The sequence below is a fragment of the Neodiprion pinetum genome, chromosome 6 (assembly GCF_021155775.2).
Source record: "Neodiprion pinetum isolate iyNeoPine1 chromosome 6, iyNeoPine1.2, whole genome shotgun sequence".
Taxonomy (NCBI): domain Eukaryota; kingdom Metazoa; phylum Arthropoda; class Insecta; order Hymenoptera; family Diprionidae; genus Neodiprion; species Neodiprion pinetum.
The window spans coordinates 2,909,998-2,928,052 of record NC_060237.1 but is presented as its reverse complement, the minus strand read 5'-3'; the positions used below and the strand labels follow the sequence as shown (position 1 = coordinate 2,928,052).

The window sequence follows — 18,055 nt, the reverse complement described above, 5'->3', positions numbered from 1 at the left end:
GCCTTTCAGTTGTTAGAATTTCGCTGCCACATTCTAATTCTTTATCTACTTTTACTACCTCTTGTAGCTGCTGCCGTTGCATTATAGAATTGACGAACAAACGACGTTGAACGTTGTTCGCCCCCGCTAATGTCATCCGATTTTGCACATTTATGTGTGCTTCGTCAACTGTCACGTATCAGTACGTGTGGTATAATCTTCGTCCCATCCTTGACACTGATCAGCACCTGAAAAATGACTGATAATGAGTGGAAATTTTCGCACAAGGTTTACAAGAATGATCCTATCACATTGAAAAGTTACGTTAATAAGACCGTTTCGATTAAAACTAAAGATGGTCGTAGTTACTCCGGTGTTGTTTACACAATAGATCCGGTATCAGAAAGGTTAGGTATACTTATGTTACGTTCACTTATTCCTTTGTCCATTATCATGTTTGCCTGTTCACAATCAGCTACAGGTATAATGAAGCATTATAAAGTACTCGCACGCGTCCAGAATACGATTCGAGCTTTTTTTCAGTAGAGAAAAAATTCACATAGAATGAAGGGTTCCATACTGCACGGCTAACTTGTAAGCCTCGGCATTTCATGATTAAAATCTAGAAACATGTTACTAATGGCATAACACAGTAAACGATATATGTGTATAATTCCTCAGCTTTATTTTGGCAAACCCATCCTGCGACAAACAAAACCTGAAGATAATAATGGGACATGCGATTGACAATATGGAAGTACACACAAGGACTGAAACAAACGTACTGGATTTATTTTTATCATCTAGCGAAGATACGCCAGAATCTATTATTATGCGGAGAAAAAATGCTGTCAGAGAATTACTATTAGAAAATCGTTTCCCTGTTACGGAAAATGGTAATATCTTGAACATTGAAGGAATACTTTCGATAGAGCCACCATATGATGAACAACATTGTTCGAGCACTAATGAAATTGTTTTAGTACGAATACAGGAGCTGATTTCTAGCGTTGTTGTATGATATCTGAAATTGAAAATGCTATGATAAATTGTACTTTTGACAGAACCAATGATCAAAATAATAATTGGTCATATATGGCTTTGGATTGTAAAAAAATTTGAATGTCTGACTTCTTGAAAGAAGCCTCGTCTCCAACATTAGCGTAACACTATTACATGTGCTCATAATAATGCATAATTATTAATAACGTTTCGAGACAAAAGCAATTGTGTGATTTTACCATTAATAAATAAGAGTATATACAGGGTTTAACAAAATTGGGAATCATATATTGAAAACAAGATTGGATTCATCTCGATAAGCACAGTCACACATCATCAAGCTAATTCCTGATCGACGTCCAATTATTCGACATAGTTTCTCTGATAGAACAGAGTTCCAAAAAAAAAAATTTCGCCTTTCCCCAGTTTTGCTTATCGAAATGGATTCAATCCTGTTTTCAACAATTGCCAATTTTGTTACACCCTATATTTCTCATTCATTGTGAAGACAATATGAATAATCTGAAAAGTTACAATTACAATTACATGCGACTATTCAGGCTGTGAGTTAACTAAAAATATAACAAAAAATGAAGTCAAATATGTGTAATTAAGCAGTCCATGTATGTAGAATTTCCAATTTTTCAACTTAATTTTTATGTTGTGTAAGGCAATAATCACTGCCCCCTTATTTCTGCTCCTGTGTAAGGAATATAATGTAATTAATTGATAGTCCCTAATTCGGGATGAAAATAAATTGACAATTTGCAAATATTACTAAGCAGTATAACAACATTAGTATTTATTCCAATAATTACAATCGAATAGTTAAAAATCACTGAAATTACATTACTTCAAGGCATTCTTATATAAATATTTTAAGTATTTATTATTATTATACACACTCATATTTTCTATGACTATATAATACAGTAGTTTGCAACATTTTATTTTTTTTTTTTCTGGAAAGTGTTGTTCGTCTTCTTTCGTTTTATTTCTTTTACACCTTTTTTCAACCAAGGTTTCCTACTATATTTTATACTTCGGAGTTTCGTCTATTTAAATATTTCATGAATTATATTGTAAATGCGTAGTTAAGTTTTAGTTTGGTACATTCGACTGGTGTTATGCAAGTATGCCAGGTATCAAAAAACAATGGATTTTTATAATGACCGATTTGACAAACGCCACACCTGTTAGGTATAGTTTGTGTGTATGTACAAAAAATTCAATCCATTGAATAATTGACTCATGGCAGCTGCGAAGGTAAGGCTGGTTGGATAACGCAAATCAACTATACAAAATTCACGAATGGCTGAATTGAATTTGTGGAATATTACTACAAACATCAAATATTGACACTCAAATTATAACAATTGGCATAAATATAATTTTTCAACGATTGGAAGTCAACAACAAATATATGTACATGCCATGAATATTTGGTGACACGGACCGTTTATTAATTAATTTTTTTTTAATTTTTCCCTCTGCTCACTGTTGGTAGATACTATGATGTACATACGGGGTCCGTTTCACCAAATATGGGCAGGACAACTCTTTACAATGTGTAAATTTTCGATTTCATTTGGTCACAAATCAAGGATTATCCCACTGATATAATGTCCTTAATAACAACGGAGAAGACTTCAGTTTGTTCTATTTGAATAAAAAGACTAAAAGATTCTGGAAAATTCTATTCAATCATTATTATGTTGTTAAAGTTATAGCCTTGATTCATAACCTTTGTTATAATGTATCGTACCAGAATTTGGACTCATTACATTAGGAATGTGTCTAGTCAAAGACTATTTTATACATTGTTGTACTGAAGTCACGTTTGAATTGCCTTCATCACATATGCATTACTTTCGGAGTGCTTGAACAGAAGAAAAAGAAAATAACACCTCAGTAATTGTATTATAATCGTTGCAAAATGATATTAGTATTCAAATTGTGCAATTCAAAATTATAGTAAAAATTATCTCACCTTTTCCCCCACAACCAGTTCATGAGAACGCTTGACTGACTCTGGACATCTCGAGCTGTAAGAAAAATTGAAACAATTATTGCAAGGTTCACTAATTACATTGCAGTCACCCCTTTTCGAATCTTTGAGCCACAATATAATTCCTGACACATGCTTTTCAATTCAATACATACATAGAGTGTAGTTGGCATTCACCAATCTGGCTGCTGCTTCAGGGGGTAAGGAATTCAGCATATCCCTGCGTGTAACAAACGACATTTGCTGCGTGTGTCTGGATTCTCGGTCGTCGCATAATCTTACATCTCGCCTTTGATGCACAGTGTGTAACTGAGAGAGCCTGTCACAAAAACTAGCTTACTCTGGGCTTTGGGAAACTGTTAAGCATGGGGCAGCAATCGGTAAGGGAATAATAATTAAAGCTAAGTTAGCTTCGAACAAATCTAATGGCAAATGATACATAAACCAGATCGGCGTCCAGACGCAATTTATGGGATAGGACATTTATCTAAGTTTGACACGAAAACAAGGATCTTGTTGTATCTATATGAACAAATGAATAATTGGGATGTAATTACTAGAATGCTTTCAGGACTCTATAATATAATAATGCAACATATTTAAGGGATCTTAACTTATTACAGGTTCTTTACTAAGAATATGGGCAAGAAATACATTCATCAAATCTGAAATTATTGCACAGTGACTTACTTTTGAGCAAGAGCACTCTTGTCTTCTCCAGCTGGTAAAGTCTCAACATTTAGTGCATCCGTTGCAATTTCGATAGGGCCTTCCGTTCTAGATGGAGATGGATGCTCGACTATTGGTTCGTTCGAAGATGTCGAAGGCAAGGCCTCTGTCTTAGGACTGGACATTGTCGTTTTCTGTTGTCGCAATTCTTCATTAATTCGAATTGCATTAGATAGTCTCAGCTGCAGAGTGTCACGTTCTTCTAACAACTGAAAAGATGGAATCAATTCGTCGCACATCAATTTAGTATTAAAAAATGACAAAATATACTTTTATTACCGAAAAAAAAAAAATTTGAACAACGATCTTACCTGCATCAATTCTAATGTCAGTTCTTCGCATCTGACATCTCTCTGATGTAACATATAGAGAGCAAGATCGAGCTCACCTTCGACGGACACAACTGGATGTGACATTAAATTGTCACCTTCTTCTAAAGGTCTATCGATTGTATCTGCCGATTCCGTCTTTCTCTCGTCTGGGGTAACAGCGGATTCTGTGCTTCTATTTCGACTTAATGACTTCTGGATAATTTCGTATTCCTGTACAGTTTCAGCTAAAAGAGTTTTCAAATTAATAATTTCTTCTTCTTTAGATTCGACCACCTGTCGCAACTCGTTCAATTGCCTTTCTTCTTCCTCCATTAGTGCAGCCATTTCATCAATACGAACATCTTTATCATGGATTTGGACTTTGAGATTATGAATTTCAGCATCTTTGGTAACACTGACTTCTGCTAAGCGCCTTTCGTTTTCAGCCAAGTCCGATTTGCTAAGTAGCAACTCTTCATCTTTGTTTCGCAAGTTATCAATATAATGAGAATTCGATTGTTCCATTTGCATTCTTAGATTTACCACATCCGTATCTTTCAATTGTAAAGTGGCAAGCAATTCCTGAGTTTCTATCACTAAACGTTGCTTCAATTCATCGATTTCAGCTTCTTTGTCTGCCAGTTTAGATTGTAGCACTTTTTCAGCTTCTTCCATGATCAATTTTTTTTCTGACGTTAGTTTTGATATTAGGTTCCTATCTTTCTCTGATTGTTCTTTTGTCACCGTCAAATCATTAATATCCTTTTCCTTTTCTACCAAGCTTGCTTGCAATTTTTCAATTTCTTGCTGCTTGGTATACAAGTCCACGTTTAATCGTCGTAGTGTTTCCTGAATTTCGAATTCGTCGAATTGCGGATTGGCATTATCTTGGAGAGAAATTTGAGAATCCTTCTGTGCAATCACGAATTTCAGTTCGTTTATTTCCTGTTCTTTGTCATGTAATACGTTCTGTAATTTTGCTATAGCTTCTTGGTGAATCGATGGTTTTTGGTCTACAACAACCGGTTCATGATTGTCTCCCGAAACAATCTCTCGTTGTCCCTGTGTTGCTTGTCTAATGTTTTCAATTTCTGTTTGTTTGCAGGCCAATTCTTCACTCAATAACTGGATTTTTTTCTCCAAAGACTGTTCCATTTGATATTTGTCTGTATGTAACTGATTGATGTTATCTTGTAACTTCTGTATGAGCTCGGGATATGTATTTTTGCTCAGCATATATTTATATTGTTCAATTTCTTCGTGTTTCTCGCTCAGTTCTGACCTCAATTGATCAACATCTGTTAGAAGCTGAATGTCAGTGTCGCCAGCCATTTTGAATCTTGGATAACTATCCGCCAATGCTACACCCTCTTGCGCAGAACCCTGCTCTTGCTGGTGGGACGTGGAAAGCTGAACACTATCTATCTGTAATTGTCCTTCGTTCAATTGCTGCCTGATTTTTTCTGTCGCAGCCTCTTTTTCAATCAAGATTCCGTTTAATTTCTGTATTTCTACATTCTTCTCCTCCAGCTCTGTTTGAAGCTGGCTAATTCGATCATTGGCAGAATGCAATTCTACGGACAATTTTTTTATTTCTTGATGAAGGCACTCGTTGAGAGAATTTTTTTCACGCAATCCTACCTTGAGCTCTTCAATTTGTTGCTCCTTTTCACTCTTATCTGTCAATTGACTTTGCAAATTTGTTCTATCAGTATCAGCTATTGCAATTTGCTTAACCATCGAATTTTCCAATTTGTGCACCTGTTGTTGATTTCTTTCTATTTCTGACGAATACTTGGACAGCTCACTTTGGTAATATTCTAATAGAGATAGGTTCTTAGTTGATTCCTGATGACAAGTTGTCAATTCAGCAGAGGTTTTTTCTAAGCTTGATTCTTTTTCTAGTAGCATTGCCTTCAAATGTTGACTTTCTTTTTCCAATAATTCGATATGTGATATATGACTTTGCAATTCAAGAGTACACTTCTGCGCATCAGTTTCTACATTGGCTAACTCATTTCTAAGTTTTACAATCTCTTGATCTTTATCCAATAACTGCAGTTGTAGGCCATGCAGTTCAGCACCTTGTTTTTGCATAGTTTCACTCACCTCTTGTGTCAGTGATTGTTGCAGACGTAATATTTCTTCCTGTTTGTTGTTCAACTCTTGTCGGAGGTTTTCTATGTTACCACGTAAATTATTTTCGGTTTCAGTTCTTTCAAGGTATTGTTGCTGGTAGTTTTGCTTCAAATCAGCCACCTCTTGCACTCTTGTATTTAATAGCTCTGTGACTTCGCTCAATGAGGTTGATACAGATGATAATTCTTCATTGGTAGTTTCCAGAATTTCGACTTTTTGCAATAGCATGACATTTTCTTGCCGCGTTTGCTCTAATTTGGGTTGCATTTCGTTAATTTTTAAAGTACATTCTTCCGTGTCTTTAATCAACGACTGTTTTTCATTATCAAATTCGATAGACTTTGCTGTCAACTCAGTTCTCATCAGCTCGTTAAGTTGACGCATAGCTGTTACCTGATCATTTGCATCCATAAGGCTTTGCTTGTACTGTTTACTCAGCAAACTGTATTCTTCTTGTAATTTGTTCAGGCTAATCTGTGAATTGTTGTTTTGTTTCGCCAATTCTTCGTATTTAACGATAATATCAGATTTTTCTGAACCAATTTTGCTCTGAACAGGCATCATTTGATTCTTCTGTTCTTCCAAAAGTTGTTGTAGTTGTTCATTTTCTGTTGCTAGCGCTTCCATTTCCTCTTTCAAATCGTCAATTTCTTCTTTATATTGTTGACACAATCCGTCAATCCGTTCCTGGGTTTTAGATAATTGATCACTGGATGGATCAACTTCACTTGGAGGTACACTAATCTGACTTCTAATCTGCGGCGACGGTGTAGTCGATCCTTCATGATTGGATGAAATTTCTCGGAGCTGCCACTCCAAAGACTGTATTTTACCAGTGAGTTCTTTATTTCGAATTTGCCATACTTCGATATCCATGTCTTGTCTTTCCTTCATCTCAACAAATCTTTCATTGGCTGACGTCAAGACTTCTAACCTTTTCTGCAACTGTTCTTTCTCTGTGATAGATTTTTTTTGTTCTTGGATAGCACCTTTCAAACTTTCTTCCAGCCTCAGAATTTGTGCTTTTAATTCTTCTTCAATAGCAGAATCCAAATCCGAGAAACACGACGGTTGTTGCTGCTTGACCTTTTGTTCCAGCAATTCATTTCGGACTTTAAATTCTTTGAGTTTTTTAACTAATTTTACATTCTTTAGTTGAATAGCTTTACTTTCCTCTTCCAGGTTATTTATCTTGGTTTCCAATTCTTTAATTTGATCTTCCAGCTCTGCCACTCTGGTTTGCAACTGAATTTCCGCACTGGGTGTCAAAGTAGTTGTTGATAATTGATGCTGGTCCTCTAATTGTACTTCCTCGGCACTCCAGCCCCATCCTTCTTCGTCGATATCTAGTTTGCCAGATGATCTATTGTCCCATTCAGAGTCAACTTCCAAATGCAAATTCTTTTCAACAGGTTCCTGGGATGGTGTTGAGTCTGATATTGGTTTTTCTGCAGTATTTCCAACTACTTGGACCTGCTGATTTTTTAATTGATTGATTATAATGATCGAATCTGAGACTTGTTGTTCAAATGATTCTTTTTCTATTAAAAGCTCATCCAACTCGTTTTTCAATCCATTTATTGTCAATTCTTGTGCCTTCAGTAAGTCTAGCAGAGCATTTTTCTCCTGTGTAATTTCATCTACTCTACTTTTCAATTCCAAGACTTGCTGGTCATTCGTATTTGTATCATCAGTAGTAGCATGCTTTTTCAGTTCCATAAGTTCGTTCATGTACGATTCTTGAGAGAGACGAAGTTCGTCATTTTCAATCTTCACAGTTTCAAAATCAGCTAACAATTCATTAAATGTTGACGCAACTTTATGAAGATCGTTAGTATTCGTGGTGTTTCCTTCATCCCGAATTTCATATGATTTGTTAACTTTCTGTTCGGCGGTAGATATAATTTGGTTGACAATTTCTTGGGCACTTTTTTGCTGCACTTTTAGGTCATCCAATTGAGACTCATAGATAGACTTTTCATTCTGAAGCTGGTCAATCAAAGTGTTTTTGTCATCTGTAGGACTGTAGTTTTCTTTTTTGGCCGTTGTGATTGTTTGCAATTCCTCATTTGCCAAATCCAACTCATTTCTAATTGCTTCAATTTCTGCATCTTTTGCTGTAATAATTCCTGTCAGTCTAACAATTTCTTTGTCGTTGTCGCTTTGATGATTACCAGACACCTCCAACTGAGCACAGATGTCACCAAATTGAGCATGTAACGAGTCAATTTTTTGGTTTTTCTCTAATAAGGCTTCAGTCATCCTGTCCAACTCATTTCGACACTGATTAAACTCTGCTTGCAGAGTTTGTGACTCTGTAACTAGATGTGCATAGTACTGATCTTTTTCATTCAAGGACTGTTGATTTTCTGATACAACGTTGGCTAATCTCTGCTTTAAATTCTCCAATTCTATACAAACACTCTCATACTGACGTGTTTTCTCTGCTAAGAGATTATTCAACATGGCTATTTCATTGGTAGGGGCAGATGTATTAGGTAGCATTGTCGTGTCAAATACATCGGAGACATCACCCTGTTGAGGCGTGACAAAAGCAGCCATTTGCAGTTGCATATTCCGCCTTTGATAATTTTCGATTTCAACTTCTTTTTCAGCAAGTAGTGATGTTAATTTTTCAACCTTCTCCGGAAAATCGCCTACCATTGAGACAGACTCTTTTCGCTTAGCCCGTTCAGCTACTAACTTTTGGTTAGATTCATTCTGCGTTTCCACTTCGGCTTCTAATTCCGAAATTCTTTGTCGACAAAGGCTTACACCATCTTTAAGCGACTCGATTTCTTGGATAAGATTTACCTTCAAATCCTCCAACTTTTCACACTTCTCAAGTAACTGTTTTTTGTCAGAATCAAGTTGGTTTATTTGAGAAGTGACTTCCCGTTCAGAGCTGTCTATGTACTGTTTAGCTTCATACAGATCCTGCTGTATTTTTTTCATCTGGGATTCTTGCGAAGTATGTTTATCAAGCAATTCCGAGTATAAAACATCGACATTCTGCAATTTTTCATTAATCTCTCTGCTGTACTGCAATTCTTCCTCAACTGCATCAATCTTTTCTTGCAAGCTAATATTAATATCTTGAAGACTATGAATCTTTTCGGTTAATTCCTTGTTTTCGTCAATTGTTTCATTCAATTTGTCACTGATAGCTTCGTCTTTAGCCATGAGCATAGCTAATCTTTGTTCCAGCACATCCTCGCTAAAGGAAGCTTCTTCTGTTATCCGGAATGATTGCTCGAGTTCAGCACCCAACAATTCCGTTCTTCTTTCCAAGCTATGCCTCCGCTCCTCGACAGCACTCAAAGCTTCTTCTAGTTTGCTAACTCTGTCGTGAGATTTGCCAAGTTCAATTTCTAAAGACTCAATTACAGCATCTCGTTCTTGTAATTTTGCCTCCAAGGCTTGCACCGAAGTGTAGCTCTGTTCCTGAGATGGTTTTGCCGCATTTTCACTCATTTCGCAATCTAAGGTCTGTGCTTTGTGTACTAAAACTTTTTCAGTGGAATCAGTTTTTTCTTTCTGGAGTTTTTCCAAGAGAAACTTTCTTTCCTCGGACTCCTTTTCAACATTTTCCAATCTTTCATTGATTTGGGTTTCTTTCGAGGACAACATCCCATTTTCAGCCTTCAGTTTTTGGATCAGACCTAATTGTTCAACATACTCGCTTTCCATAACTTCCATTCGCACTCTTAGTTCTCGGGCGCATTCAGTAGTTTCTTCTAAACTGTTTTGTTGTTTTTCATACGCAGCCTGCATCTGTAATTTGTACGCTTCATACTCCGATATAATATTCTGTTTCTTTACTTCCTCATCTTCCAATAAAGATTCCCTGTTGCTAATTTCCATCCGTAATTTTTCTATTTCTTCCCCCATCTCTGTAACTTGTTCCAATAAAGAATTCACTCTCAGCTTAAATGTATCAATCTCGTGCGCTAGTCCTTCAACGTTCTGCAAAGCTATAGCAGTTTGTTTTTCACTTTCTATCACCTTGTTCTCCAGCTCGGAAATTTTATTGTCTTTGTCACGTATGGCGAACTCATTCTCTTGTATAATGTTATTTATCGCTTCTTTTTCTGACTTTTCACAATTCCATTTCTCTTCAAGGTCAAATACCTTAGCTTCAAGATCTTGACACTGTGCTACCTTTTTCTTCAAATTGGCAGCAATTTTTTTCATTTTATCCAACTGAGCTTTTCCTTTGGATTCAGATTCCATCAATCTACCTTCTAGATCTGCGACTTTCAATTCTAAAGCTAATTTGGTCTCTTCAGTTACATTTTGGCTTAGGAGTTTTTCTTTCTCTCCTATCTCGAATTTCAAGTTTTCATTTTCTTGTAACTTAATATTCAACTCTTCAATCAAATCCTCCAGTCGCCTGTTTTGCATTTCTCTGTCTTCTACATGCTGTGCTTTCACCAATTCTAATTTCCTGTATGCATTACTCAGTTCTTGCCGGAGATCTTCAAGGTAATTACTGTTCTGTTCCAATGTATTATGCAAGTGAGATATTTGGGTGGTCAGCAACGATTCGACAGACTTGGCTTGATGCAATTCTTCGTTTAGATTTTTATTAGTTTCAGTATGTTGAGCAATTTCTTCCTCTCTTTTAGCTAATCGTTCTGCCATGTCACGGATGTTTGAGGTAACATTCTCAATTTTACCATGTGTCATGATAATTTCATTTGCCTGTTCATCAATTTTATTCTGCATCTCTTTCGTTATTTCTTGACTATCCTGCAAAGTCTTGACCAATTCATTGAACTCTTCCGAAGTTTTGGAGTTTTCTAATTCCGCAGATAGTTTATCAACAGTGGCTTGTGCATTATTAATTTCTGCATTGCTTGTTACTAAAGAAGTATTTAATCGTGCAACTTCTTCGTTCAATGATTCGATTGTGAGGTTTTGCTCTTCGATCCGACTCTTATACTCATTAAGATCCTTGTGTAAGCTGTCAATTGTAATCATGTCAGTCTGTAATGTTCCTGATTTATCACGAAGATCTGCATCATTTTTGGCAACTAATTCTTTCAGAGCTGTTATTTCTTCTTCTCGGACGGATGCTATTTTAAATTCTTCTTGGCATTTCAATTCTAACTGCGATATGGTTTCATCAAGTTCCTTCTTCAGTTTTATCATCTGAAAATCTTTCGTTTCAAATTCTTTTATCATATTCAACTTTTCGGCCTCCAGTATTTTTATGGCATCCTCAATAATTACTTTTTCAGATTCAGAAATCTTCAATTTTTTTTCCATTTCTTCACATCTCAATTCCCATTCTTTAATAACACTAGAAGTGTTTTTCAATTCCATTTCAAGTTTACCCAAGTTTGTAATCTCAGTTTGGTAGTCTTCAATTTTTTTAGTTTGTAATAGTAATTCCTCTTGTGTATCAGACAATTTTGATTTCATATCATCAATCACCACTTTTTGTTCTGAAATTAATTTTTTGTAATTTTCCATTTCATTTTCTAGTAACGTTACTGTAACAGACCCTTGATAGTCAACCGAGTCTTTATCTTCAACTGTTTCTTCTGTAAGTCTGTGTAGAAGTTTTGTAATCTCATCACGTATTCCTTGTGCTGTAGTTTGATTTTTTCGATTCAATTCGTTTAACTTTTCAATAAGTTCTCTAGCAAAAGTACTGGTAGTCATCTGATCAACAGCCTCTTTTAAATTATCTCTTTCTTTAGTGACGAGATCCAAATTAATTTCCAGATTCTCATTCTTCTCTTTCAATTTCGTAACACTGATGACCAAAGAGTGATTTTCTTGAGATAAGACGTTTTCTCTCTCTTTTATCATCGACTCATTAGATTCTACTTGCTGAATCAGATTTCCCGAAAATTTATCTCCTAATCTTTCTTGCAATTTCGTCAATTGAATAACAAGATCGGCATTTTCCTGGGTCAATGCCCGAACTCTGCATTCCAGATTTGACATAGCGTCATCATCTATGGTCTTGGACTTGGGTCCATGACTGGGACTTTCTTCAATTTCAGCCAGTTTCTCTTCGAGTTTGATTACTTTTATAACAAGTTCGTTATTTTCTTGTATTAAAACGTCTAGCCTGGATAGATTGTCACCATGTTCTGGTATGCGTTCAAAAGATTCAGTAGATCCAGTGTCGGAGGAGCTTTTCTCTTCAACTTTCGACAGCTTGGTAGTTAAACTGTTATTTTCCTTAACGAGCAGCTCAATCTTCTTCATTAATTCATTTTTCGTAGAATCACTTAAATTTTCAAAACATTCTGTTGATTCGGTTTTCTCTTCCAATTTCGTTAGCCTTATAATCAAGTCATTATTTTCTTGTGAAAGCATATCGATTTTTTTCAAAAGTTCGTTTCTATCTGTTTCATGGAGTGTCTCAAACGATTCGGTTGATCCAGTGTCAGAAGTTCCCTTTTCTTCTAGTTTGGCCAACTTAACGATCAAATTATTGTTCTCTTGGGACAGTGATTCTATTTTATCTAAGTATTGCTTTTTTTCCGACTCACTCAGTAAATCAAATTGCTTAGGATCAGCAATTGACTTATGTAATGCATCCAATTGTTCTTCCAGTTCGACGATCTTCATTTCAGCAGTCACTCGGAGGTTTTCGGAATCTGCATTTTCAGCCTCTAGAGCAGAGATTTCCTGTTTCACTGCGTGTAGTTCTACAATATAATGAATATGGTATAGTACAAGAATGAAAATTTCGTGTATGTGCACATTGAACTATAGATAAACAAACTTTGTTCTACCTTGTATAAGATCCAATTTTTGATTCTCCAAAGTAGCAATGGCTTGTACCTGGGAATCGATCTCATTACTTTGAGCAGATATCTTAGCTTCAAGATCAGAGATACGCTCCTGCCAATCACCTGCGGAAGCTGTGCATATTGTAAAATGAAGTTCCTTGTATGGATACATTTGAATCGAAAGAACTAAAGGAGCTTGACATAAACTGACATCTTAACAACCCTGTTACATAGTTTCTTCAAAATGCATCAAATCCTTGAATAATCCACGTAGGTAACGCTTCAGCCAGATATTGTTAGTAATGTTAAAAAACATCTTTTCTTCAGCTAATGAAATACTGGTACATTCTAGCGGATATTAATATTTTTCTAATTTCTTTCACTGGCATACTTTTATTATATATATATTCCAATGATGAAAACTCAGATTAATAGAATTAAGACAAACACTATTACTGTAATTAAATACTAGACAATGTAGTTCTACAAACAAAAAAGGTTTCATGGTATATTTGTAAAGCATGTTTAGGGAACTGAGTAAAAATTCGAAAGTTACAGCGATAATTTAGTCTGCACAATTTGGAATAATTCTAATTTATTGGACAACAATAATTTGATAAAGATATTTAAATAACACAGCTTCATTTCCGGAATCCTTTTTTTTGTTTGTATCAAATTAGAGTAAAGCAAACTTTGACAAGTAATAAAGTAGGTACCATTTGATTGCTTCTTTGCCTAAATGAATGAAAAATGTTTGAGAAAACTCGTTTACTTTTATTTTCTCAAAGGTGTGTAATGAAACTGAAAAATGTATGTAGACTAGCGTACGAATTTTTCCCACCACCATAAGTATTAATAAGCGTGATTGTATTTTGCATCTATCATGTTTTTCAAAGTTATAAATATTGATGAAAGTAGAGAAATCATATAGGTATGTAGCCATAAATTATCAATCACGATCGAGAATTCCAGGTAAACAAAAAATCAGTACAAACCACTATTAAGCAACATTGAATTCAAGATATATAAATTTTGTGATAGTTTGAAACATATTTTCCAAGCAGAAGAATTGACAATTTTAGAAAAACCCGATGAATATTATGTTCATTGCGATCGTAAAAACTGCAATCACTACCAATCATCATAAATAGATACCCAGGACAGGTGAAAATATTCATGATTCAACGAATTGTTCGCAAAAGAATGAACTTCAATTGTTTGAAACATTGTACATAAAAAACTCAAACGAGTGAGAATGAGTGACAAAAGTGAAGGTAATGAATAAATACAGTGATAAAATTATACCGTGGTTCCTACCTTTAAGCTCGTCAAAGTCTACCAGACTGAGCTGTAGATTACCTTTTTCTTCCTCTAGTAGCGTCACTTGATTCCCTAGCTTCACCAACTCTGCATTCGTATCAGATACCTAGATCAAAACACCGAAATTTACGCTCTATGATGAAATGCATGTCGCAGAAAAATGTTGAAATTTAGTAAAGATATATGACAATTTCAATTTAATAGGAATAATCAATTCCTGAAAGGTGAGAATCGTATGCAGAAATGCAGCTTGACAACAGACCCCTCACAATAAATCAATATACCTTTTTGAAGTTTTCAAGTTGTTTTTGCAGACTTTTAACTTTGCTTTTATGTTGAGCCTTGAGTTTGATCATCGATTTGTTTAAGTCATCTAGTTCCTTGGACAACTTGGTCACTCTTGCATCTTCTTTTGTTTCGTAGCTATCGTCTGGTACTCTTTTCAAAAGTTCGTTCTTTTCCGATTCCAGATTGTGAACAAGTTTTTCTAACTCATCAACTTTGTTGGAATATTCTTCATTCTTTGATGTCAATTCAAGAATTTGATTCTGTAACTCGGTTTTCGATTCTTCCAACAACAACTGATTCGATTTTCTCAATTCTTCAATCAAATTCTCTAGTTCTGCTATTCTGTTATCTTTTTCGAGAATCAGTCCGTTATTGACTGCAGATTCATTAGAAATCACTTTATCTTGTAGTTCGGCAACTGATTTTTGCAATTCATATTTTTCATCCTGTAACTGCCGATTGCGTTGTTCCAATGTTTCTAATTTAGATTGAAGATCTTTCATATCAGGTGGTATGACTATGCCGGCAGCAGATTCCAACTTGAATATTCTTTCTTCTGTTTCTGCCAATTTCATTTCCCGCTCTTCTAATTGCTCAAGGAGATTTTTATTTTTAGATTTGAGTGATGATTCTATAAGAATAAAGTTTTCTTGCATTGATTTCATCGCTTCCTTTGTCTCAGCTAAAGTATCTAAAGTTGAACGAGAAAAGTCTGCAGTGGTGACGTCGGTTACTCTTCTTTTCTCAAGGTCTTCTTTTAATCTGGGAAGGGAGTTAATTAATTTCGATACACTGTCAGTTGAACAGCGATAGGGTCAAATTGAATGAAATTGAACACTGCAACTTACCCTTCAACGGTATTTTCGTACTCATTGATTCGAGAATCTCTTCCTTGAAGCTGCTGCAGCAAACTATTAATTTTTTCCTTCAAGGATGTTTCTATAAGCACAAAGTTAGCCTGCATCGTTCGCATTTCGTCTTTCGTATCTTCGAGTGTGTCCAATGTTGATTTCCTTTTTTTCGATAAATCTGCGGTCATCAGTGTAATAGCCTTGGTCTTTGAGTTGATAACAGAGTCCTTTTCTTTCAAATTTTCTTGCAAGTCAAGTACAGTGGCTTCTAGCTCCAAGATTTTATTACTGAGCTCAGCTATTCGGTTGTCTCTGTCTGGCAAACTGAAATGCTCCAAGCCTGGACTTGCGACCTAAATAATTCAACAGTTTGAATACAATCTCCATGTTTTGCAAACATTTTCAAACATTATACTGCAAGATGTAGTATAATTTTATTTCACTAAACAAAATTTTGTCAGATCAAAAAAAGGATTAATTCTAAATACGAGTTATAAGACTTGAGTGTCACCATTACCTGTGTTGTTATAACAATTGGTTGAACAGGTAAGGTGGTAGTTAGTTCTTTTTGCAATTCCAATATCGTTGTATCGCTTTCATCCAGTTGTTGCCGTATAGCCTCCACTTTTTCTTTGACCACTCTTTTGTTCTCTGACATTTCTCTGCTCCGCTGCTCAAATATTTTTCTATTCTCCATGAGTTTTTTTTGCAGAAGAGAAGACTTAGCTTTTGGTGTTTTAGCTTGGCTAATGTCATCGACATCATCAAAATTTTCAACCATGGGACTTGATATTCTTGATTTAGCCGCTGTTTCTGGTGTACCCTCAACAGATGATGACGCATCTTTACTGCGTCGAGAGAGCTTTGCTCTAGACTTAATCTTCGAGAGTTTTCTAGCATATTCCTGCAAATGAGGAAAATGACGTCCATTGTTATTATTGATTACGGCTCCAATTATGGACTTAGGAGATAACATGAAATTAGTGACAGTGGTGATAATTAAATCTGTTATATTCATTACTATTAATTCCGTATATCTTAGAGTAGAAATATATGTATTGTACATGTCCAATAAGTGTTCTCAGTCACCGGCACGTTTAGTACATCTTTTTTTTCTACATGATATGTATCAATATATATTATGATGTGATTATCACTGCTGTAGCAGACAGATTACAATTCATTAATTGAAATTCTACTACTAGAAATTAGCCACTTTGATTGGGGTCGTAAATTTAATATATCTTCACCTGGACCACCTCTTCTTTCTTTTTCAAACTTTGCTTATCGTGCAATATTGTTTCTTTCTGCACTTCAGGTTGGCTCTTATTCTCACTGGGAACATCCTTCGTATCGGCAACTACATCAAGGTCTTGGTCTGTTGCTGCTTTTGGAGGTTGATAGGACCCTAGAGGCTGGTTTATCCCTCCACCCGGATCCGCCATGATGAACTGGACAGTAAAGAATGATATTATAAACCACTTTATCATCTTCACTAATAAACTTGATATTCTTGATAGGATGCGAAAATTTAAGCAGCTGTTTCAACGCTGTGAGCCACTGCTGACTTGCCAGAGGTAGAATCACCTACTGCTCTCATTGTTCGACTCTTAATTGGATAGGAACGTGACTGGGGTAGAGTAATTCCATTAGTATATGCACCGAGTAGACATCAGTAATTTTTCAAGATAAAGGGTAAGCCGCAATACATGCAACAGCATTTTAAACAAATGGTAGTGATTCAGTGGTAGAAATTGTACGTCCCAGATTTTAACAACTTGAACAGTTCTAGGTACGACGTTACGTATCAATGAAATGGTATCTATCGAAAAGATAATTAAGTGGATAATAATTTGTGATTATATTTCAAGTTGTATGCATCGGTACGAAATGTGATGGTTATATTCTTGCTTTTCTCATTACTTCAAAATGTATGTCGACCGTAGGCATGAAAATCCGGCTACGCAAAGCAAATTAATGGTGAAACAAAGTTATCTTGGAGTTGTGAAATACTATAAAAACCACGAAGCATGCACATGGCATTAGATAATTAAAGTAGAAAATCATATAACAATAAAGAAGTTAAGATAGTAGAACCCACACAATGATGTAATCCATTCCATATGAGAGTTGAAGAAATAAAGAGGTTATGTACTTCAGTTATATTTCGTAGAGTAAAAATGACTGCAGAAAATTATAGGAAAAATTTGAATAAAGAAATGATGAGGAATCGAAAATGGTAAGAAACCCTATATACTTACATTTATTTATGTTCTCCAAGACGTCAAGATGGAAACAACACGTCACTAATTTTTGTACACATATTATTTAAAGCTGAGCGCCCACTTTTTTCTGTCACAGCGTACCAGCGAGCTTTTTCTACTAGTTATAAATTTTAGCGAGTTGCTTGTCAAATGCCCGAAAAATAATTATAGACCATTTATATCGGATACAAATTATGTCAAATATTTTACAAGCAACGATTTCACCGATACGACCAACCGCCACCAAGTCTTTCCACCGTGACTGCCGCACACAACTCACCGCCCGGAAATTGTTGGATACGTACAGTTCTGTCAGCACAACAGCGCCAGTTTCGGGAGTTCCTAACACTAGTTCGAACCGACTCTTTATTTCGCCCTGCCACCTGACGGCGCATTCAATAATTAAACT

At 35.6% G+C, this 18,055-nt stretch overlaps 2 protein-coding genes across 4 annotated transcripts; one reads left to right on the top strand and one right to left on the bottom strand.

Moving 5' to 3' along the window:
* Positions 1–214: 214 nt before the first annotated feature.
* LOC124221434 (gem-associated protein 6) lies at positions 215–1,776 on the top strand. The gene is made up of 2 exons (XM_046631448.2): positions 215–386; positions 661–1,776. The coding sequence occupies exons 1-2, from the start codon at positions 235–237 to the stop codon at positions 998–1,000; spliced, it is 492 nt and encodes a 163-aa protein (XP_046487404.1). The 5' UTR covers positions 215–234; the 3' UTR covers positions 1,001–1,776.
* A 593-nt stretch (positions 1,777–2,369) lies between these two features.
* On the bottom strand, positions 2,370–17,943 carry LOC124221433 (protein lava lamp). Of its 3 annotated transcripts, none has more exons than XM_046631447.2 (12): positions 17,644–17,934; positions 16,633–16,833; positions 15,900–16,286; positions 15,380–15,735; positions 14,528–15,293; positions 14,241–14,349; positions 12,927–13,055; positions 4,030–12,839; positions 3,680–3,927; positions 3,145–3,308; positions 2,972–3,026; positions 2,370–2,860 (listed from the first exon to the last, which is right to left on the bottom strand). In XM_046631447.2, exons 2-12 carry the CDS (start codon positions 16,825–16,827, stop codon positions 2,836–2,838), a joined length of 11,244 nt encoding a protein of 3,747 aa, XP_046487403.1. In that variant the 5' UTR covers positions 16,828–16,833; positions 17,644–17,934; the 3' UTR covers positions 2,370–2,835. The 3 variants fall into 3 exon arrangements, with proteins under 3 accessions (XP_046487403.1, XP_068993111.1, XP_068993112.1); XM_069137010.1 differs by having other exon boundaries at positions 14,283–14,349; XM_069137011.1 differs by lacking the exon at positions 3,145–3,308 and having other exon boundaries at positions 17,644–17,943.
* Between the last annotated feature and the right edge of the window lie 112 nt (positions 17,944–18,055).